The sequence below is a fragment of the Metopolophium dirhodum genome, chromosome 5, assembly GCF_019925205.1.
Source record: "Metopolophium dirhodum isolate CAU chromosome 5, ASM1992520v1, whole genome shotgun sequence".
Lineage (NCBI taxonomy): Eukaryota > Metazoa > Arthropoda > Insecta > Hemiptera > Aphididae > Metopolophium > Metopolophium dirhodum.
In genome coordinates this window covers 23,176,559-23,199,457 of record NC_083564.1, presented here as the reverse complement: position 1 = coordinate 23,199,457, position 22,899 = coordinate 23,176,559, and the positions used below count along the sequence as shown (strand labels likewise).

At 28.3% G+C, this 22,899-nt stretch overlaps 5 protein-coding genes and 1 pseudogene across 5 annotated transcripts; 4 read left to right on the top strand and 2 right to left on the bottom strand.

Moving 5' to 3' along the window:
* The first annotated feature begins 3,411 nt into the window (after positions 1 to 3,411).
* Positions 3,412 to 7,205, top strand: LOC132944605 (uncharacterized). The gene is made up of 3 exons (XM_061014042.1): positions 3,412 to 3,543; positions 4,413 to 4,621; positions 7,066 to 7,205. The coding sequence occupies exons 1-3, from the start codon at positions 3,459 to 3,461 to the stop codon at positions 7,072 to 7,074; spliced, it is 303 nt and encodes a 100-aa protein (XP_060870025.1). The 5' UTR covers positions 3,412 to 3,458; the 3' UTR covers positions 7,075 to 7,205.
* Positions 4,615 to 12,693, bottom strand: LOC132944600 (uncharacterized; annotated as a pseudogene).
* A 65-nt stretch (positions 12,694 to 12,758) lies between these two features.
* Positions 12,759 to 14,228, top strand: LOC132944604 (dnaJ homolog subfamily C member 30, mitochondrial-like). Its single transcript, XM_061014041.1, has 2 exons — positions 12,759 to 12,915; positions 13,234 to 14,228. Exon 2 carries the CDS (start codon positions 13,251 to 13,253, stop codon positions 13,869 to 13,871), a length of 621 nt encoding a protein of 206 aa, XP_060870024.1. The 5' UTR covers positions 12,759 to 12,915; positions 13,234 to 13,250; the 3' UTR covers positions 13,872 to 14,228.
* A 1,393-nt stretch (positions 14,229 to 15,621) lies between these two features.
* On the top strand, positions 15,622 to 19,798 carry LOC132944602 (2-methoxy-6-polyprenyl-1,4-benzoquinol methylase, mitochondrial). The gene is made up of 5 exons (XM_061014039.1): positions 15,622 to 16,040; positions 17,996 to 18,145; positions 18,856 to 19,186; positions 19,248 to 19,359; positions 19,612 to 19,798. Exons 1-5 carry the CDS (start codon positions 15,917 to 15,919, stop codon positions 19,711 to 19,713), a joined length of 819 nt encoding a protein of 272 aa, XP_060870022.1. The 5' UTR covers positions 15,622 to 15,916; the 3' UTR covers positions 19,714 to 19,798.
* Positions 16,047 to 17,986, top strand: LOC132944601 (U2 small nuclear ribonucleoprotein auxiliary factor 35 kDa subunit-related protein 2). The gene has a single exon (XM_061014038.1). It carries the CDS (start codon positions 16,100 to 16,102, stop codon positions 17,354 to 17,356), a length of 1,257 nt encoding a protein of 418 aa, XP_060870021.1. The 5' UTR covers positions 16,047 to 16,099; the 3' UTR covers positions 17,357 to 17,986.
* On the bottom strand, positions 19,782 to 22,642 carry LOC132944606 (dynein light chain 1, cytoplasmic). The gene is made up of 3 exons (XM_061014043.1): positions 22,454 to 22,642; positions 22,192 to 22,322; positions 19,782 to 20,951 (listed from the first exon to the last, which is right to left on the bottom strand). The coding sequence occupies exons 2-3, from the start codon at positions 22,297 to 22,299 to the stop codon at positions 20,790 to 20,792; spliced, it is 270 nt and encodes an 89-aa protein (XP_060870026.1). The 5' UTR covers positions 22,300 to 22,322; positions 22,454 to 22,642; the 3' UTR covers positions 19,782 to 20,789.
* Between the last annotated feature and the right edge of the window lie 257 nt (positions 22,643 to 22,899).

Genomic DNA, 22,899 nt, shown 5'->3' with positions numbered 1-22,899 from the left:
TTTGTAACTATATTTTTGTGTTTATCTTATAAAAATTTAAATGCATATTTTTGCATATTTTGGTAAATAAAATGCATATTTTACCGTTTTTTATTGCATACAAATCCTAGCCCTGCTGATAAGTCTATGACTTTTAGACTTCAGTATTCTTTGACTACACAATTGACCACTGACTTAGTCAATTATTTTTAATAATTTAATAATTTTATTTAGTATGAATTAAATTATTTGACTTATAGTAATATTATTTAGTGCTGATTCATTTCTTAGACTAAATCATTTTAGATTCTGAGCGAAGCGGTTTTTACAATGATGTGTGTTTTTTTTTATTCTATTTTTTGTGTCTGTCATCACCTTTTAGGACAGTAAAAATGCTTGGATTTTCTTCAACAGTAACTTTTCTGGTAGGAAAGTGAATCTAGTTGGCAAAGTAGTTTTCAAAAGCGACGTGAAAAACAAAAGAAAAATTAAAGAAAACGGGAATTTTTACGCAAAATCTGTTTTTGAGAAAATCGATTTTGGTTTTTGGTGGAACTCTAAAACAAATGACCGTAGGTACATGAAATTTGACTGAATATTTATATTAGCATTTTCTATACACCATGACATTTTCCAAATATTTCAATTTATGTTGAGCGGTTTACGGACATTTTCAGATTCCATTTTTTTTCTATAAATATCAATAAAATGTTATTAAAAAAGCTTGAAAATTTAATAAAAGGCTCCTAGGTTATTGTTTCAAAGACAGATGAAAAAAATTAAAAATCCAGTCACAATTTTTTTTATAAGCATCTAAAGTTCAAATATTGACAAAATACGTAAAAATCATGAAAATTAGCAAATTTTTTTTGAGTAGAGAATTCATAATTTTTTTTTTTTAAATCTAAGATTTGAAAATGTAATACAAGATTCCTCATAAGTTTGTCTACCTTTATCAAAAAAAAATGTCTACAAGCAAATCAAATAAAAATTTTATGAGCGTTTGAAATTCATATTTTTACAACATTTGATATTCACTCGATTTCTTGTGTGACGATTTTCTTATTTTATTGTAATTAAAAAACAAATGACTGTAGATACTTGAAAATTTTACTGAATGTTTATATTAGCATTTTCGATACACCATACAATTTTGAAAATAATTTGACTCTTTTTGAGCTGTTTACGGACATTGTCAGTTTTCAATTTTCTTAGTTTTTTTTTCTATAAATATTCGTTGGGTACAAAAGCGTGAAAATTTAATGCAAGGTTCCTAATATATTGTTAGTATTGTCAATAGCAGTTAAAAAATATTAAAAGTACATTAGCACAATTTTTTTTATAAGCATTTTAAGTTCAAATTTTGACAAAATTTATCAAATTTAAAATTTAATAATTATTTTGTAGGTAAAAATTTATAAAATGTTCAACTTTTATAGCTAACTAGCTAAGGGTTGAAAATTGAAAACAAGGCTCCACGTAAATAGGTTATATTATATAAATTACTTTATTCACAATAATATCATCAAATATACTTGATAATATCATAGGCTGACTGACCGTTTTCGTTCAGAATCGTTTTTCTTATACAATGATATTATATCATTGAATTCAAATGTAACACCATCCATTACAGTGATCCACTTGTAACCTACTGTACAGCAGAGCGACATCCACTTACCCACCTATTTACATATATTTTTTTTTAATTCGATAAAAAATGGACAACAATGTAAATGCTGAAAGTCAAGTAAGAGTGTTTATGAATTTAATTATATTTAATAATCTATAATAATAATTAATTATATTTTCTTTGTAACTTGTAATTGGCAAAGAATTGTCCTCTCTTGTGGAGTTAGAAAATTCAATTTCAAAGTATGAAAATAAAACCATGTCCAACTTCATGAAGTTCAGTTCTAGGACCATTGAAGGTGCTAGAAAAAAGAGCTTAAATTAATCCAGTTTTGGAATATGCTGTCCTTGATTATAGGTGTGTAAGAAGTGGGGAGCATAAAACTCAATCAACAGGTCTCCGGCTCGCGGCCGCAACAAAGGTATAATTAAAATAATATTTATAATTTATGAATTATGGAACTAATTGTTAAAAACATCTTGGTTGGTATTGGTTTTTTTCCCTACAAATTAGTAATAAAAAGTTTTATTAGTGAACATATGCAGCAAGGTAAATAGTTGACAAAATAATAATAGAGATTGTATACAAATATAGTATTAAAAAAAAAAAAACTATTTATTTTAGGCAATGTAATATGATCACTATAGGTTCCAGGCAAAGAAAACTAGATACAGATTCTAGAATTTTGGCATCAAAATTGGTAACAATAAAGGTCAATAAAAAATGTTTACAAAATGATCTGATGAAGACCCACAGCAAAATTATAACATTGAAGGATATACATAATTTGGTTATATCCAAGTCACCAACATCAGACGCCTTAAAAATATTGGCAATTAAATATGAAGGAACTGACGTCACCTTAAATATTTTAAAAATAAAAATAATTAACTCACAGCAATATTTTATTGGGACATAGAAATGCAAAGAATATTTTCTTTGTGTCCCGAGGTATTGTTTGTTGATGCCATATTTTAAGTCAATGACTTAAGACTGTCCCTCTACGTTTTTTTAGGTATTTATCTTTACTACCTACATATTTTAACAATATTGATTATGTTGCCATGTTGGTAAGTAGGAAGTCCCATGATTATGTATAATAAATAATTATATTATTAATATTGTAAAATATTTAAATTTATGCGGGAAATGTTGTTATAATATCATATTATATCTGTATCAGTTATAACGGTCTAGTCACACCATAGAGTGTCACCATGAGTGACACCATGGCTAAATTTAGTAAATTGAGTGACATCATCACGGACTATTTTATTAATAAAAAGATATAATATCTTAGTCCGTGGACACCATTGAACCATATAACATCTACTTACTTCATAAGTGAATAATGTATGATCACAGAATTTATGAAATTTCCATAAATATTAGAGGGTCCTCTAACATTCATGGAAATTCCTTATATTCCGTTATATTACTCATGCCCCATTGATATCCGTACGGGCCGATTAGACAATTTCGCAGTAAGTGGTAGAATTCGTAAAGGTCCCCACATACTGCAGTTACGGCAAAATGAGTCCGGACACAATTAACCTAACCTAACCGCCAAGACAAAAGAATTTTACCGCCACCGCTGCAGTGTGTGACGTCCGTAATACTTGAGAGCCATTTTAAGCTCTTCAGACGGTTCTGAACATTAAGAACGAAAGGAAAATGTTAAGTCTTTTTTGGTTTGTTGTATAGTTACACCGTCAATTGAGTCTCATGAGCAGGCGTCAAGTGTTACCGAGTTTCAACACTGTGATCAAATAGTGGACAAGTCTGTGTGAAAAACCACCAACAGGTTTTGAAAAGTATTTCGATAAAGACAAAAAAACCAAAAAAGATGATCAAAAGTCTGACAGCTCTGCTAGCAAACCGACCTCTTTCGACAACGTATTTAAAAAGAAAATCAATCGAATTTCACAAGGGTAAATATATTTTATAACTTAATTGAATACTCACACCATCCTTGTTGTTAGAATACAGGGATTTTATAATTTATAAATTAAATTGTATTAGATTACTTAGATTAGTAATGGGTATTCATAATTTTGTTGGGTTGTGATTGGATAACATTATATTATTTTTAAAAACATCTCTTCTGATTAGTGATTATAATATAATACTATATAATATTATACTATTACAAAGTTGATTGCACGGATAATTTGATTAATTGGTTTTATTTATAGAAAGAACACTAGAGAAGTATGAATACTATATTTACACTACAATTGAAAGCTTTATTCACATTTACTATATTATACAAATTCAAGTTTACAGCAAACACCAGCTGTATGTGTACACTTAAGAATCGAGTAAAAAAAAATCCACTTACAGTACCTAACCTAACCTAACCAAATAACTCAATTTCCACACATAACTGCTCAATTAAGTCTTAAATCTTAAAGGAAATTATAACGTAACAAAATATATTATACAGGTTTTGTTGTTGAATTTATAATTGATACCTCTAAATCTGGGCGTTCGAGCTGCAAACTTTCTAGCAGTCTCCAAAATATTTAAATTTTATTTTAATGGTTTCAAGTGCACACCAAAAATGGACGCACGACCTTTAATATCAGGTGCTGGAACATAAATCTGTCGGTCAAAACGACCAGGACGCATCAACGCTTGATCCAAAACATCGACTCTGTTAGTAGCAGCTATAATAGGTACCACTACGTTAGTAGAGTAATCATTTCATACCATCCATCTCTACAAGCAGTTGATTTAAAGTGTTTTCTTGTTCAGAATGACCACCTACATTACGATCTCCTCTTTTTTTCCCCAACAGCATCAATTTCATCAATAAATAATATACATAGAGCATGTTTACAAGCCATTGTAAACAAATCTTTGACTATTGATGGTCCAACACCAACAAACATTTCCAAAAACTCTGAACCAGAAACGGATAAAAACGGAACATCTGCTTCACCAGCCGTTGCTTTTGCGAGTAATGTTTTACCGATACCCAGAGGTCCTAAGAACAAAAAATGGAAAGTAAGAATATTCGTAAATAATTTATTGACTATACTAGAAATTCAAAAAGCCATGTCTATAGTCATATTTATGAAAATAATTTGTTATTATTTATAACCGAGTACAATATAGTAACATTTTAGTCCCGAGCTGTATATGTGTTGATCTTACAATGATTGGTTATTAATTTAAATTTTTTGTAAAAAATGCTTCAATCATCAACTTTGATGGCACTTACTTGTAATTGCATATTAATTATTAGATTTCTCTGTTAAGGACGTCGGAGCCGGTGCATAAGTCTCACGCCTTGTAGTACAGTCAGATTTCAATAACTTTTTTTATTTTAAAGATTTTGCAGGTTGAGTGTTGAATCAAAACCGGATTTTCATCTATAAGTAGGTATAGAAGCTAAAATATGCATTTAAATAATGCACGATGTATGTTATTTTCAAACGTATTTTCAAGCACTATTTCATATTTGTATTAATATGAAAATTCAGGCTTTAATCCTACCTAAAAAAAGTTCTAATCCTTCATATAAAAGAATATCATTAATATAAATATTATCAGAATAATATTAAATTATTCGGAGCATTTCGATCAATAAAAACAAAATTTGGACGAGTAGTTGATTACCTAGTTGCTATATTTTTAAATATTTTAATTTTTAGAAAAAGGTTGTGTTTTAACGAGTAAAATTATGTAGAAAACGTATAAGAATAAACTTTAAGTTTTTTAAATAATTAGTGACTTACGTTAAAATTAATATTTAATATCCAATTGTCATATTATAATATATTTGAACCTACCCATGAATAAATATTCCTTTTTAAATTATAACAAAATAACTAAAACTGTTACTCTTTGTTTAATTATCGTAATTTCGTCCAAATTTAAACTTCAAACATCTATCAAAAAAACGGTATTAATATATTTTTGGTTACAGTATGACATAACTTATGAGAAACCTTGATCTACATTTTGAATCCTTAAATATAAAAATTGAAAATTTTATACATTTTAACTACAAAATAATTTGCGGATTTTCATAATTTTGACATTATCCTAAGTAGATAAAAAATTGATACTTTAAAAAATTAATAACATAAAATAGAGGTTTAAGATTTTCTTTGATAAAATAAAATGAATAAAAACTTTTTTTAATAAACATTATTACTTAAAATTAAGTTAAAACAACTACATAATAGGTACCTAAATACTAAAAAATAGTAGGTACATGGATTAAAAAATATAAAAAACTACTTACCCAGAAGTATGTACACATTTGTATGAATGTTAGTGTAGTATGTATATTAATGTAAATTGTTAACTAAAATCGAAAAAAGCGGTTTTTTTTAATTTTTAACTAAATAAATATTCTTGTGAACAACTGTTCAATATATGCAAAAAATATACAAACATTAAAATTTGACATTCTTGGTATAAATTTAGAACACATAAATGTGTTTATAAAATGACTATGATTTGAATAGATTTTTTTTTTTTGTATTTGTTAAGTAAAATTGACTTATTGATAAGAATATTTTGCAGCACATAAAGAAAACGGTTCCAATTTCCATACCTTTCTTCCAAGATATTGGCTGGTTTTTCAGAGAGACTGTTTATCTTTTTTACAATCAAAAGTTTTATTATATTTCACTTAAATTTAAAATGTTTCTTAGAGCCCAAGACCTGTATTGTAATTAATTAAATAAATAAAAACTAATAATGGAAAACAATGAAATAAAAATTGCCTTTGAAATGCCTTTGTGATACTTCCCTTTTTGTTAGTAAAACAAATTTGTATCGTGTCTGACAAAAGAAATGTACCATTTTGCACCTGTAGACTGAGCTACGATCCGATGCCGGAGTGTCGAACACGCTCTATCGGTACCCCAATATATCACAACGGAGATTGATTGGTTCATCCCGTCACTGTTATACCGCTCGTGTTTACTCGGTACCATGACTGTCATCGTTGCAGATAACCGATTATGGTGGTGGTACTAATTGTGGTGCGAGGTGGGGATGCGCAAGAATGACCGTATTCATCTAGACAAGATACCTTTCTTTTGTGAAACAGACTATATCATGCTTAGATTATTTTAGGAACGACCAAAAATGAAAATTTGAGCGCTAAAAGTTATTAATAGTACTTAGAATTGAACTGTGCTAGTTATAATTTATTGTGTTACTCTGTCTTGTTATTCTGTTATTTTATTGAAATTAGATTGTATTATTTTAGTATGTAATTTTTGTGTCTATTATTTAATGTAACTCTCTACCACCATCACAAGCATTGAGCTTAAAGGAGGTAGATACTTTATTGAAAATAATATTAATAATATGTAAATCATCTTATTTATATTTTACAATAAATCTATTAAAAAAAAAAATAATAGTTTTTAAAAAATATAAATTTCATTCTTTATTTGTTTAGGTATTAACTGTTTATATTTTTTTAGTTATATTAATTCAAGATGAGCAACCAAACAAGTACAACTGATACAACATTTAAAATGCCTAAGGCACCTCCAGTTTATCCATCTCAATCTGAAGTTTTACTTGTTCAAGACATTATTATTTAAATATTAAATTAGCAATTCTTAAAAAGACAATGGATATAATTAATAATAAGTTGAATTGATCATAAATTATGTTAAATGATTGCAAAAGTTAATTATTAAAAAAAAAAAAATTTCATCAAAAATCAAAAAAAAAATGGTTAATCTTTAATTCTTCATCTTTGTCATTTCCAAATTCAAACATTTTGTTTATTTTATTTGAGGCTGTTTTGTAATCAATGGATCGTTTGGTATTTCGTTTTTGTTGTATTTCATTTCATCTTCCAGTGTAATTTTGGAAGCTTTGACTTGCTTCAATGCTTTGGCCTCAATTGATTTACTCAGTGGGGTGGGTGGTTCACTAATGGCTGAAGGTTTGGCAGTTGAATTCCATTGATAACTGAACAATAGAGGCATTATACTTCTGGATTGGTCATTACCTGATGCTACACTATAATGCCATAAGATTATAATCACTGATATTACCATAATTAGCATGGTCTACGCAATCAAAAAGGTCCAATTCTGTTGATGAGCTGTTGCAATGCATATGTTTGGTTTTAGATTTATCTCCTTTCAACTTTTTATGTGTATCACCGTTCAAACTTTCATCACATTTGTTTGTCTTAGATCTGATTGCCTTAACACATTTGTTATTACTTTTATTGAGAGCAATTGCTGACAGAGATACATTTTTTTTTAAATTTCTTTCACAGTGCTTACATGTTTTGTAGATGCTTTATTTTTAGGTATTTGTGGTGTTGTTTGCTTTATGGTTTTTTTCGTTTTCTTTAGATTAAGTAGACTTGTTTTAAGTTTAGATTTGTCTATGCTGCTATTGGTGGAGTTTATGGTTGTTTTTATTTTAAATTGTTGCTTGGTATGGTTTTTTGTTACAGATGAATTTTCTAGTGTATTATTTTTTAATTTTGCAGCACTGCTGTTACAACTGTTCAATATTTTTGATTTATTTATTGATGTTTGATTGGTATGTTTTGTATTATTAATATTACTCATCAATGTTTTTTAGGGTGTTTTTGGCTTCAAAAATATGTTTGTCTGTAATTTTAAAATAACATATTAGTGAACAAAACTACTGAAATTTTGTTAAGGATAAATAGTAGTTAATTTAACTAGAAATAATTAAATAGGGGTTAATAAGATAAGATTTATACTCCTATCAATAATATATTTGAAACATTTAGTTCAGGGATGGTCAAAAAAGATTAATCCAGTAGAAACTAATCATAATCCTTAGACCTCTGGTACAAATGTCTATAACCCTCGTCTAAGCTGATTAATATATCTTTTCCGGAAGTAAAATAAATATTAATGGTATAAATATAGTATAAATACTATATAATGGCCATTTTTATTATAGAATTATAACTGTAATAATGTATAATTTAATATGTATTTTTTTAAAAACCTTTGCAATGACTTTACAAACATTTAAAAAAATAAAAATAGTAAATAGTAAAAATAATGATATACATATTATATTATTTAAAATTATTGCTAACATAATTTTAAAATAATATTATTAATATGTTCTCTCCATCTTACAAACGTACATCATAGCAAAAACTGTTTTGAATGGGAAAGAACCGAGAAAGCTACAGTCATAATTAAGAAACAAAATTTTCACCACATAAAAAAGAAGAGCTTTGGCTATGCAATATATATAAAAGTTTGAAAACACAAATAATAATGGATTTTGAAACAGTAAGAACATTTTTCGTATAAGTGATGATATCAAAAAAATAAAAAAGATATTGCACAGCCAAAGTTCTTAATGTAGTGAAAATTGTATTTCTTAGTTATGACTGTAGCCTTCTCGGTTCTTTTCCGCGCCCTAACGTTTTAGCTATGCCGTACATGTGTAAGACGGAGACAACATATGCGGGTGCAACGTCCTCTTAAATAAGTAATTTATTAAGATAGATGCAAATGTTGTTAATCTATATAATATATAATAAGATGTGTTCTGACTGACTGATCTACATAGTCTAAACCATGATAAATTTTCATGATACCTTTGTACCACCATATAGGATGCACCAAGTAAGGGTTTCCAAAATCTGCGAGGTAAAATCAAGCATCAAATTGTTGCGTTATCGCCTTGAATGAAGAAATTATACCGCAAAACAAAAATATTAAGTTTATTTATAAAATGATTCTTCTACCTCAACAGTCTTCACTAGGAATTTAGAAAGGGCCAAATGTTATTTTTGAAAATTACTTGCTGGCCGCATATATCTTTAGTTATAATAATTAAAAATATAAATACAAACGGACAATAAACAATGACGGATAAACTTTTCATACAATACTACGCGGTGGAAATGAATACAGGTTGAAAATAGAAAGATAATATATTTTTCTAATGACTGATAGCAATATATGGAGTTAGCGATCAAACAAGATACCTTGCAAGTAGCACTAGTGCAGTACACATATTACTAGTAGACCATAAATTATAAAAATATTATTATACATTTTGTTTAGTTAACGACCTAGTTAAATGTGGTGAGGGGGGGCTCCATGATTAATTCAGAAAAATGTAAAAAGATTTATACTGTGGTATTTTGATAACTATTTATACTGTTGTTCACACAAACACATCAATTATGTTTTTAATATAAATTTATTAGAATAATATTATACCTGATCTTTCAACTGAGATTGTCTTCTTTTGTTTATATTTATAGAATCGTTAACACTATTGAGCTTTTGTCGTTTGTTTGGATTATTGCTTAGATTCTGACTTATCTTCTTCCTCAAAATTTGACTTGGAGTTTCAAACATAGTGGGCTGTTTTTTTGTTTTTTTTGGGGTGGATGATAGTAATAATGGTGTATGTTCACAGAATCTACGATGTTTAATTTTATTATGTTCAGTTTCACCATATTCAGACAATTTTCTTTTTATATTTGTTTTGTGATTTGCAAGCGTCATATTTTTACTGTAAGTTGTTCCTTTTCTGGCCATACTTGCATCAAGATTCACAGGAAATTTTATTGGTTTGGCAATTGGTCCTGCAGGGGAACTTATTGAAAAATCAAACATCTGTTTTGTTTTATTTTCAACCCCAGTTAGTTGTGTCACAATTTTTCTCCATGTTCTTGGAATGCCATTAACAGATACACATGTTTGATATAGTTCGTTAGGTGATCCACCAATGATATTTCCAACCAAACGGTATAGTCCATTTTTCGTTTTGACTAAACTATTTTCTTTTCTACCTTCCAAAATGCCAGCTTCGTGACGCTTTTCAACAACTGTCTGCTTATCTTCTCCCAACAAATTTCCTAAAATATAAATAATTTTGGTTATATTAAGAAATAATAAAAACATCTATTAAAATAATATATTAAATTACCAGTTAAGATTAAAACATATTTTGATAATGATTCTTCTGACGATTTGATTAGTTTCATATTTAAAGACCACATAGATAAGAATTTTTCAACATTTTCTAATATATTTAATTGATTGTTATGATGTTGACTCGCATTACTCTTTTTTGAGGTCTTGTTTTTATTTTCTGTTGATCCAACAATAATTCTAAATCCAACATCTTCAAGTAGTGATTCAATTGAATTATTATCATAATTTGTGTTTTCATTTTTATGTGATGCAGTTACTGATTTATTCTCTTCAAATGTTACATCAGAATATGTATTACGTGCAGTTGGTTGATTTGTTGATAGAGATTTAGATTGCTGAGCAATTTCATGAGTATTATTTTCTTCAACAGTCACATTATGATTTTGGCTTACTTTCATAACTGTGGAACTTGTGGAAGGTGACTCGTGAGAAACACAGCTTGACTGTTCAATACGAGATAATACCACTTTAGGTTGAAGACAATCTGGTAGTTTAAATGAATTTGAAAGTTCGCTAAGTTCGATGAAATGAAAATTATTTTCTGGCAATCTCAACATGCTATGGTCACTAGAACTAACCATTGGCATAGTGGTTGGTGGTCTATAGTTACAACTTGTAGATGGTCTGTAATTGAAACTTGCTGATGGCCTAGCGTTAAGTTGAGCGATATATGATGAATTAGTAATCCGAGAGACATTAGCACCAGCACGATGCCCATCAATGATAATGTGTTTTACACGTTTTAAAAACATATTAAATTCAATATCAAATTTACGATAAGGATGCACTTTCAAAAAATCATTCAATATACTGTGAAGTGCAATAGTTTTCTCTTCTATAATGTCTTGAAAAAGTAAAGCTTCAGATTGAGAAGGATCTACTGGAGGCGCCATAGGCATTTGAAATGTTGAATCAGTTGTACTTGTTTGGTTGCTCATCTTGAATTGGTAAAACTAAAAATAAAAATAAAACAGTTAATACATAAACGAATGAAGAATGAAATTATTTATATTTTTTAAGACTATTATACCTAGCACAGTTCAATTCTAAGTACTGTTACTAACTTTTAGCGCTCAAATTTTCATTTTTGGACTTCTTAAAATAATCTAAGTATGATATAGTCTGTCTCGCGAAAGAAAGGTATCTTGTCTACATGAAATACGGTCATTCATGCGCATCCCCACCATAATCGGTTATTTGCAATGACGACGGTCATGGTAGCAAGTAAACACGAGCGATGTATAAACATCAACGGGGTGAACCAATCATTCTTCGACAATCCGGCATCAGATCATAGCTCAGTCTACATACGCAAAACGGTACCTTTCTTTCGTGAGACTATACAAATTTGTTTTACTTCCATAAATTCAGACAATTTTTATTTCATTGTTTTCCATTATTAGTTTTTATTTATTTAATTAATTACAATACAGGTCTTGGGTTCTAAGAAACATTTTAAACTTAAATGAAATATAATAAAACTTTTGATTGTAAAAAAGATTAACAGCCTCTCTGAAAAACCAGCAAATATCTTGGAAGAGAGGTATGGAAATTGGATTGATGAGCACTCAAACCTCAAAATTACAAAGGTTCCTATAGAAGAAATCAGTAATACGGTTTTGAATCCTCTTAACACCTGAACAGAAAGATGTACTGACTATCTAACGCCACTGAACAATGCAGTACATTTTTAATTAACCTTAATTGTTTATTCAAAAAGAAATATTATTATTAATAAATACCATCACAAATTATGATTCGGCAGTAATAGTTTTAATTGTATCAATAGTTATTAATAACATTCGATCTATTGTATTTTATTATAAATTCCGTGTTCCGGAAACGATTACTCGTCGAAAATCAACTTACCTCTATGTTATAAACGGTGGTTGGTCGGAACGACGTGGACCCGGGGCGTCGAACAATATAGACGTACTTTCGGGCTTCGGCGCGATGGCTGTTTCTTTGTAAGTGAATAATGTATAACCACAATTCACAGAATATACGAAATTTCCATGAACATTAGAGGATCCTCAGGAAATTTCATAATAATATATTGAATATTCCGTTAAAATACTCTAGTCACCGCGCTTATCAGAACCAAAGAACAGGTGTTTAGAACATATGTTTTTATACGATAACAATTTTCATATCTACTATCTCTATGACTCCATATCAAAATTCAAAATATCTCAAATGTGAATGTAAAGTTACACAAATAATTTATTAGTGATCACTGAAATTGTGTAATACTGTATTAAGTAAATTTAAAAAATGTAAAATAATAACAATTATTTCAATTATTTGCTTAAATTTGAACTCTGAAGTAACACAACGATAAATAAATTACAAAATGTTATAGTAAGTTCTCAAAATATGCAAAACTTTTAAAATAACACTTGTTTATTTATACTTTTATACTCTGTTCAACGAGAGAGCGCACAGATTCTGGACATCCCCCCGCGTCACACTGCTATCGAAACCGGTTCTTCTATGGCAGGATGTTAGGGGACGTAGGGGAACCAGTTTTAGTCGGTGTGCCGTGCGTTCTCTCGTTGAACAGAGTATAGATACATGAGTTTTTTTTTTAATTTTTGTATTTATTATAATTTATAATATATATATAATCTAGTTATTATTTGTTATAATTTTTACATGTATTCTTATTTTTTTTTTTAGCTGTAAATTGTAATATTATGTGGAGCAATTATAAGAGATTATTTAATGGTTTTAGTGTAAATACAATTATTTGTGTAGCTTACAAAAGCCATTATGAAGCGCTGAATATCTCTAAATCTGCCACACATAAAGAAATAAAAGATGCTTATTATCGACTATCAATGATATATCATCCAGATAAAAATAAAGGAAGTGAAGAAGCTGCAAAAAATTTCCGTGATATAACTTCAGCATATGAAATCTTGGGAAATGTCCGTCAAAGAAAATTATATGATAGTGGAGCTAACTTAAATCAAAATTCTTCTCAATATACTACTAAACAACAACCTTTTGAAACAATGTATACAAAAAATGATATTTATAAAACAAATGCCCGTAGCAGAGACTATAATTTTGAACAGTGGTCTAAGGCTCATTATTCAAATGTATTTAGGCGACACTATGAAACTCGAGAAAAACATACTAGAAATAAAATGAACGATGAATATGTAGCACGACAAAATTCATATAATTATTTGACAGTTATGGTTTTTGCAAGTATTTTTATTTTAATTTCAATGTTTGAACACGTGAAAAAAAAACTAATTGAACGCAGGAGAGTAAAAATAATTTCTGACAAAAATATACAAGATGATTAACATAAATAATTTATTTTAAATTGCTAGTTATTGAATTAGTTTATTGAAAATGTCAAAGAATCAAGTATAAATTCTATATACTATGTACTGTTATTAATATTGTTATGTAATTATTTTGAGTCTTAATTAAATTAAATTGACATGTACCTTACCTTACCTTATAACTGATATTCCAAATTAATATCAATCAGCTACTAAAATGATAAATAGTAAATTATTTATATTTTCATGCTTTGAGGACATTCATGGTTCATCTGATTTCAAAATGATGTATTCACTTTTATATCACTTACATTTTATAAGATTTTGTAGATTACAGAACAGATAAATACAATTTCTTTGAGATAATATGCCTAATTACCTAAGTTTTTATTGTTATTTACAATTCCCTAACCCTCCCACAATCCTTATATTCGTAAAAACAAAATTTTTTCTCCTAACTTATATTTCTTTGGCAATGAGAAATTCACTCTTAAGACTTCTATGGCCCGTTGCCCTGCTATGATGCCACCACTTATAAATTATACCCATACTAACACACACCAGTGACCTTTTTTAATTTCTATTTCTGTCCTCGTGCCCTTAATATGATGTTTAAACTTTAATTCCCAAAATTAATTTTCTTCGTTTTAATCTTATATTTAGTCAAATTCATCTAGATACAAAATTCTACAGCCTAAGATGAAAATTAAGAAAAATCCCACAGAATAAATCATAGAACTGTCATCACCATTATCTATATAATATTAATTATTATAGTAAAATATTAAATGATAATTTAGTATCAATTATTATTTCATCATAGTGTACGACATTCACATTATAACCATTATTATTTAACATTATTCCACATTATAACCTATTCAGTATTCTGCTATTTTCTAATTATTTTCTCTAGACTCGACTTACCGTGTACTTAGTCCGCACTCCTTGAATCTTTACCACGAATATCGGAATATAGATATAGTATAATATTATATATTTATTCTCTTTTCTATGTCCTGGACTATATGGATTGTATTGTGTATTGAATAGTTCAGTGGTCTACAACATATAGACCTATTGACTATTTGACTATTAAAGTAACTGTTTACCAATGCATTTTAGTTTATATAGGTCTATGAACTATGACTGATACCTATCGGCTATGACGTATTGGGCATTGGACATAATTGGTACAGAATATAAGTTATGATTTTTACGACTATAATAAGACTATCTATGAATAATGAATTATAAAAATAGTCTTCATATAGACTGGTATTAGTGGTATTGGCACAGAACAACAGGTATGGTACCTATTGGTGTACACACTTCACTCGTAGAGTAGACACTTTTCAAGATTCGTTGGGCAACCATACCATCTTTAATCGTGGTACTCAGTTACTAGTTCATTACTTGTGAACTTTTCTATCGTTTCAAGTTTCAACCCTTTTTGCCAACTATCTATGTCCTATACTCTAAAATCAGAATTATAATTTCTAATCGTCTATAATTATAATCCAACAAAATATCATGTATGATAGTAATTTGCATTACAAAATAGTTTGTCATGGTAATTAATAACTACCATTGACCCACGGACTTCAATACTATGATTAAGAAATCCGTGTATTAACTATTGTCTATTAACCACGGCTTTAGATAGAAGCCGTGTTATTGAGTAAAATATTAAATAGTTAATAGGTCTTGGTAAAACGGTAACTACAGTGAGTTTATCACGTACTAGTCTTATCATGAATCATGATATAAATTATAAATGGTTTGTGTTTGAATGGCAAGACAAGCGTCAAGCTGTATTGCGACCGGCTAAACAATAATTACTATAATATAATAAATAATAATGGTGTAATGTTGTGTTAACAAACTGCTGAGTGCTAAATCTAAAAAGTTTGTTGCCTTATTCACCTATCACCATAGGATAAAGTTTGTATTTAGTGTTTATAATTATTCGGCGGTACGCATTAACCCCAGTGAAATGAACTCTTAAGTTGTATAAACTATTATTAATTTCTCCATAACAGTTTTTCAACTTATTTTTGACAATGAGTCTTATATTTAATAGATTTAACAAATCTGTTGCACATTATTTCAAGTTCGCAGCACTGTACTCGACTCAAACACATTTTGGTTTTCAAACAGTCGACGAAGCTGAAAAATCGAAAAAAGGTATTTAAAAATCTTTTCTAAACGTGTTAATTCTCACATCATCTATATAGGTCTTAGTTATGAAAAAACATAAGATATTGCGTAATAAATGGAAAAAAATTCGTCGCAAACTTCGGAGACAAGACAAAGCAGTGAAACGAGAAGAATTCCTTCAAAAACAAGAACAAGATCGTTTAAACTCTCCAACGTATCAAAAATGTGTAAAAAGTCAAGAAGAATCTGAAGAGTTTGAACAAAATGAAAATGAACGGATTGCTGCTATGCAATATTCAAAATGGGTTGAGAGAGAGTGTGCGGCTATCGAAGAATGGAAATCGTTACAGAAGAAGTTTGAGAAAATTAAACAAGAAAAAGCTCAAAAAGAATTATTAATTAAATTAGAGTGGGAGAGAGAACAGAAAAAAATTAAAGAAACAGAAGAAAATAAAAAAAAAGAAGAACAACAACGCGAAGAAATAAATGCCAAATTTATTGAAGAAATTGAAATGTATATCAACAATCTGGGTCCGCTGCCTGAATCTATTAATGTTGGTACAAGCACAAGACCAGACCAACCACTGTGTCCTTTTTTTTCAAAAGTTGCAGCTTGTCGCTTCCGCGACAACTGTTCAAGAAATCATGTTCGACCAGGCATTAGTAATACATTGTTGATTCCTGGATTTTATAAAAATTTTGAATTGAACATGCGCTATGAACGTGAATTTGATATTGATATTGGTTTGGAATGTGATGAAAAAGAGGCATATGAAAAATTTTATGAATTTTTTGAAGATATATTAGTTGAACTTAGAAGTTATGGACAGATAATTGAACTTAATGTTTGTAGAAATCAAGAAATACATCTTATGGGCAATGTTTATGTCCAATATAGAAGTAGACGACATTCTTTAAAAGCATATCGAAATTTGTGTGGTCGTTTCTATGGTGGACGAAAGATAACTGCTGAATTCTGTACTATTCCTTCATGGTCTGAAGCGGTATGTGGGTTATTTTTTAGAAAAATGTGTCCAAAAGGAAAAAATTGTAATTATTTGCATTTATATAAAAATCCCGGGGGTAAATATCAATCAAAACCTCAAAGAAATCGAAATGAAAACTCAAGTCATAGTCAAAGAGAAAATAAATATAACTCTAGTAAAAGGGAACGAGAACATTATAGAACAAATACAGAAAAAAGGAACAGTTCAAAAAGAGAGAAGAGATCAATGGATAGTTCTTCTCAGAGAGAGACGTTGAATACGCCTCAATGGGATAACACTCCAGATCGATCAAACATAAGTTCTGGATCACTTAACTGGGACAGTGATGATGATTAAATAATTTAAAGTCATCTACAAAGATTTACAAATTTAAAATTGTAGGATGATAAAATAAACATTACCTTACAGATTTTAAATTAATAAGTCTGTTAAGTTATTTAACTAAAACTAATATAGTTAATTAAAAATTGTAAATTGTATTATATTAAAATGAAACTGAATATAATATTATGCTATATAAATTACATATTTAGGTCTTTAAATGTGTGACTGAAATATCAATAATTCAATTTTAAACTGTCAATTTATCAAAATATGAATAAAAATTGTATATTTGTGTTTTTAGTTATAATCTTAAATAATAAATGATTAATATTTGATGTATTAAAATTCCATACACCTAAGTATCATCTAAAACTAACTATTTATGGGAGTTAATTTATTATTTGTAAATCATAAAGAACCTGATATAATCAAAGTGACTGAAGTCTGAAATATATTTTTTATAAAAATGTAATAACCACTAAATTTTACTCATAACCTAAAGTAATATTATAATATTTATAGTACATGTTTTGTTCCTAAATATATTTATTTTATAGTTTGATTTTAGACTAATAAATATTTTTAGCAAATATTAACAGAACAATTTTATAATTATTTTGTAACTTAAAAATTATGTGATGACGTTTCTAGTGCATCAAGTTTTTAAAAGTGTTGCGGATTCATATGATGCTATGAATGATGTTATGAGCTGTGGTGTACATAGATTATGGAAAGATGAATTAATGAGAACATTGGATCCAAGTCCACGCACACGATTATTAGACGTTGCTGGTGGAACAGGTACAATACAATATAAATTGCCTATTTTTATTTTTGAAAAGACAAAAAGTACCATTAATTAAAACCAGTTTAGAGAGTCTATGTGAATGTTATTTTAAATAATGATTATCTTATCTAGAGTATCAATTTATGAGCATTTAAAATACATTAATTCTTGATATCTGAACTTAAAATAAATGTATTCATACGCAATATATAAAAATATCGATGTATAAATACCTACACTCAATTCTGACAATAGTGTAAATTGTATTCAAGTTAAGAAACAAACTTGGTAATAACCAGCAGTGGCGTGACGAAGGACTTTATTTTAGGCACGTGCCTCAGCTTTAAGGGTGATGGGTATCCTGGAGACTAGGAGCATTTCAAATATATTAAATAATTTATTAAGTACGCACAAAGACAGTAAGACTGTGTCAATCATTCTCAGTTACCATTTACGTAGATAAGTAATTATTTATATTTAAGTATTTATAATTACTAATACAAATTATTGTGCCTCATAAGTTAATGAAGTTTGTCACGCCACTGGTAACCAGTTTTTGTTGAATGCCAGTCAGACACACAAGTACACCCAGTATGTATCTTAACTTGAACAGAGTATAGTCTAAGTTTCTTAATCTTACATAAATTTATTATTGAAAAGTTTATAAAATTTAATTGACAAATGTTTTATTTTATTAAACCTGATACATTTATTATTGTTTTAGGAGATATTGCTTTTAGATATTTAAAATATATATCCGATATGAAAGGAGATGGACATGTGACAATCGCCGACATTAATGGTTCAATGTTGGAGGAAGGGAAAAAAAGAGCATTAAATTTGGAATTAAATCAAGACAATGTCTCATGGGTAGAATGTGATGCAGAGAACTTACCAATGAAATCAGATTCTTATTCTGCTTATACAATAGCATTTGGTATTCGTAACGTGACACACATTGACAAAGCTTTAGATGAAGCGTATAGAGTACTTGAACCTGGTGGTAGATTTCTTTGTCTAGAATTTAGCCAAGTCAACCCAGCAGCTTTAAGATGGTATAAGATTCACCTTTTTTTGTACTTTAACATAACAATTTATAAGTATTTTTATCTTAAGGTTATATGATCAGTATTCATTCAACGTAATCCCTGTTATGGGCCATGTAGTTGCTGGTCAATGGAAACCTTACCAATACTTAGTGGAAAGCATTAGGAAATTTCCATGTCAGGTAAATATCTGTGAATACCCTAAAGGTATGGTTTCCCAATTGTGGCTGGCTGCAACTACTGATCCGCTATGGAACAGCATTAAAGTCGTTGCAGCCAACGACTGTTCTGGTCCACTAGCAGTATATTATATCGCTCATTAGCCCATAGCTTGGAAACCGTACCTATTGATGATCAAATATAATAGGTTTATTTATTAAACTTGATCGTAAACTAAAAAGCCATATTGATATCCTATAATTTTTTTTCCATAGGAAGATTTCAAATACATGATTGAAACAGCAGGGTTCAGATGTGTCACCTACACAAACTTAACATTTGGTGTTGTAGCAATTCACTCAGGATTCAAATTATAAAACTTATAATTCAATCAAAAACAATACTGAAATTATTAATTATTATACTATAATTAAGTAAGAATATAGAACTGTTAATTTAAAATTTTATTTTAGAATTTTTTAATCATCAATGTTAAGACGCTACTTGAAACATTCTTGTTTACACCAGTCAAAGAACACAAAATAATTTTCATATATCTATGTTGCAAAAAAAAAAATAATAATAAATAAACCAATTATTTAAAAAAAAAAATCTATCAAAGATCTATAAGTATCATAAACATATTAATAAAAAAAAAATTATACATAAGTAAACAATAACAACATAATCCACTTTTAACTGTTATCTATGTCGGTGACGTGTTCTCATTCCATTGAAAATAATGTTATATTATTATCATTGTAATGTTGGACTGCATATAATTTACAAGACATTTTAAAAACTGTTTATCTGGTTACAAAAGTTTTCTTAATATTATGAACATACATGCAACCCAACATAATCTAAGTAACTATTTAAATTATACACAATACAGTCCCAAATTTCATTAACATATTTGTTTTTTAATGGACTAGAAATAATTACAATAGTAATATAGTTGAGGACATGAAAATACTAATAAAATATTTGTTTACTGTGTAGTTAACATATTTTTAATAAAATAGTAATGCAAGAATGAGAGTAGCCTGTTATGAAGGGAGTTAAAAACGGCGAGGGGAATAAAAAGAGTATAAGCCATTGTTGATGATGGCACACTCATATATATATATAATATATATTAAAAGCTACTCGCACATTTTAGTTTAGAAAAAAAAATAATAATAAAAATAGTTAGTAATGAGAAAAATTGTCAAGCCCTTCCAATAGATATCGTCATTTAACTCTTATAAATAATAATTTTAAAAAATGCACGGGGAATGTTATAAATATTGTATAATTTTGGTAATCAAAAATTTAAAAAAAAAATAAAACGAGTGGCTAATGCTCATAAAAATATTTATTTTTGTAAGAGTAGATGGTGAAATATTTGTTTTATTTTTTAATTAATTTTTGCATATTGGAAGGGGACATGTGCAATAAGTCAATTTAAAGTTTAACCGCTCTTGAATAGCAGTATGGCCACCTGGCCCAGATAGAAGTATATGAAGTGCCTCGTTTCATGTGTAACATAACTTCCAAAATTGCGGCCAACAATACAATGCCAAGTTGGATTATATTTTTTGTCGAATTCTTTCTTTATATATGCAGCAATGTCCTATTTAAACAAGAAAGTTTATTTTCATTAAGATATCACAACTAATTTACTTAATAAGTAGGAAATACATAATTAAAATTTAACTACCTATTTCTTACACATTTTATTAATAAATACTGTATTTGTTGTACAGTAGTTAAATATTAATTTTTTTATTTAATATAAAAACTATAATCATGGTGGGTATAAAAATGTTATTATTTAAATTTTTATGAAATAAGAACAACAATGTACTTTAATCTATATCTTTTAACTATAGTTTGGATCAGTAGACTTGAAAACTTAATACTGATTGTTGGATAGTTTAATAACTAATAAGAGAGTAAATAATTATCTCGATTTATAAAACTGTGTATCTAAAAATTGAAATTGAGTATGTAATTCTTCAATATATGCTGATCTAGTAAGTACAATGAATTATGTAATGAAACTAAAATATATATATTATAAATTTTAATAAGATATCTGAATTTACCACACGCATAAGCCATTATAATTATTTTTAACAGAAATCGTAAATCCTAGACGCATACACTACCTATTCAGCATTTTAAGTAGAAATATTAAAAATATTTTTAAATATATATAATAAAGTAATCAATTACAAACATTTATCAAATATTTACTAACAATGTTGATACAGTTAACAAGCTTGCAGTATAAATTATTGAGATCAAAAACAAAAAGAATAAATAGTTAAATTTTTTGCTTAGGTCTCTAGATAATCTAGTTAAGGAAAAACTAACTTTTAAATGTTGATCACTGCCTCTTACCTTAATATTTTCTATTAAATACAGATAAAAGTTTATCAGATATTATAACTTATGATCAAACCAGAACTTTGATTAGTTGTTTTACATTTCAACTAATTAAAAAGTATTAAGTATATTATACAAATAAAAACAAGCAAAATATGCTTACAATGAATATTTTAGAAAAGCAGTTTAATATTATAATTGTTAATATAAATTTATCTACCTATATTTGTTGATTTAACATATTTAATTTTAATTTTTAAAAGCTAAGTAGTAAAGTATTATTATTTATGTACTTAAAATAAATGATTAGTTCCAGTCAATTCTCTCTTCATATTAATGAAATTATTTTAAATAAAACTATAGAATAATAAACAATACCAATCTTTAAATAAAACTATAAAACAGAAAATTTCTTATAGAAAATTAAAATTAATCAAACGTCAACACATAAATTACATTATACTTTTCGAGATATATCTTACCTTTTCAATATTGTACTTTTCAAGTGCTTGGGTAGCACAATCAACAGCATCTTGCTGCATCTCCTCAGACATATCAGCGTTTTTAATCACTGCCTTGCGATCAGACATCTTTAGTATGAATTAGAAATCAACTGGAAAAAATTAAATTATTAATCGAGAACCTCGACCGTAAAAACTGTTCAAGACAATTTGTGATTTTTATATTATTTTTTAGTTGCATTAAAAACTAGTTTACAAATCGAAACGTTAAACAATAGCTTACCTTTAAACGAAAAATTCAAGTAACTAGGCGATGATTTCGCACCGATTCAATGAACTCCTTCGACGATTGAAAATCCCTAGCAACAACTAAACCGAACAACTAAATATTTTAACGTTTGGCCACAATAACTCCCAAATTTCGCCGATTAAATGAATGTCGGAGGAGTAATGTTAACAACTCTGTTTGAGCAAAACTCTCTGCTCTCATTGGCCAGGAAACGGCGGTTTCTATCAGCCATTCTACTATCGTCGAACCATCGACCCAGCGAATCGATAAAGTTTTTATTCTTCCATGACGCCTCCAAAAAAAACAAAATCGCAGTCCTATTATAATATGATTATTATCGAACGCGTGCAAAAAAAAAAAAAAAAACAAAAACTTGTAATTTGTCACGATTTTGTTATTGAAAAATAATATTATGAATGTCGAATAATCGCTGCACAAGA

Coding starts and splice junctions, on each gene's coding strand:
- LOC132944605 (XM_061014042.1), top strand. CDS start 3,459: ATGATCAAAAGTCTGACAGCTCTGCTAGCAAACCGACCTCTTTCGACA. Junction 3,544..4,412: donor ATCAATCGAATTTCACAAGG/GTAAATATATTT, acceptor TTTCCCCAACAG/CATCAATTTCATCAATAAAT.
- LOC132944604 (XM_061014041.1), top strand. CDS start 13,251: ATGTGGAGCAATTATAAGAGATTATTTAATGGTTTTAGTGTAAATACA.
- LOC132944602 (XM_061014039.1), top strand. CDS start 15,917: ATGAGTCTTATATTTAATAGATTTAACAAATCTGTTGCACATTATTTC. Junction 16,041..17,995: donor AGCTGAAAAATCGAAAAAAG/GTATTTAAAAAT, acceptor TGACGTTTCTAG/TGCATCAAGTTTTTAAAAGT. Junction 19,360..19,611: donor TTAGGAAATTTCCATGTCAG/GTAAATATCTGT, acceptor TTTTTTCCATAG/GAAGATTTCAAATACATGAT.
- LOC132944601 (XM_061014038.1), top strand. CDS start 16,100: ATGAAAAAACATAAGATATTGCGTAATAAATGGAAAAAAATTCGTCGC.
- LOC132944606 (XM_061014043.1), bottom strand. CDS start 22,299: ATGTCTGATCGCAAGGCAGTGATTAAAAACGCTGATATGTCTGAGGAG. Junction 20,952..22,191: donor AAAAGTACAATATTGAAAAG/GTAAGATATATC, acceptor TTGTTTAAATAG/GACATTGCTGCATATATAAA.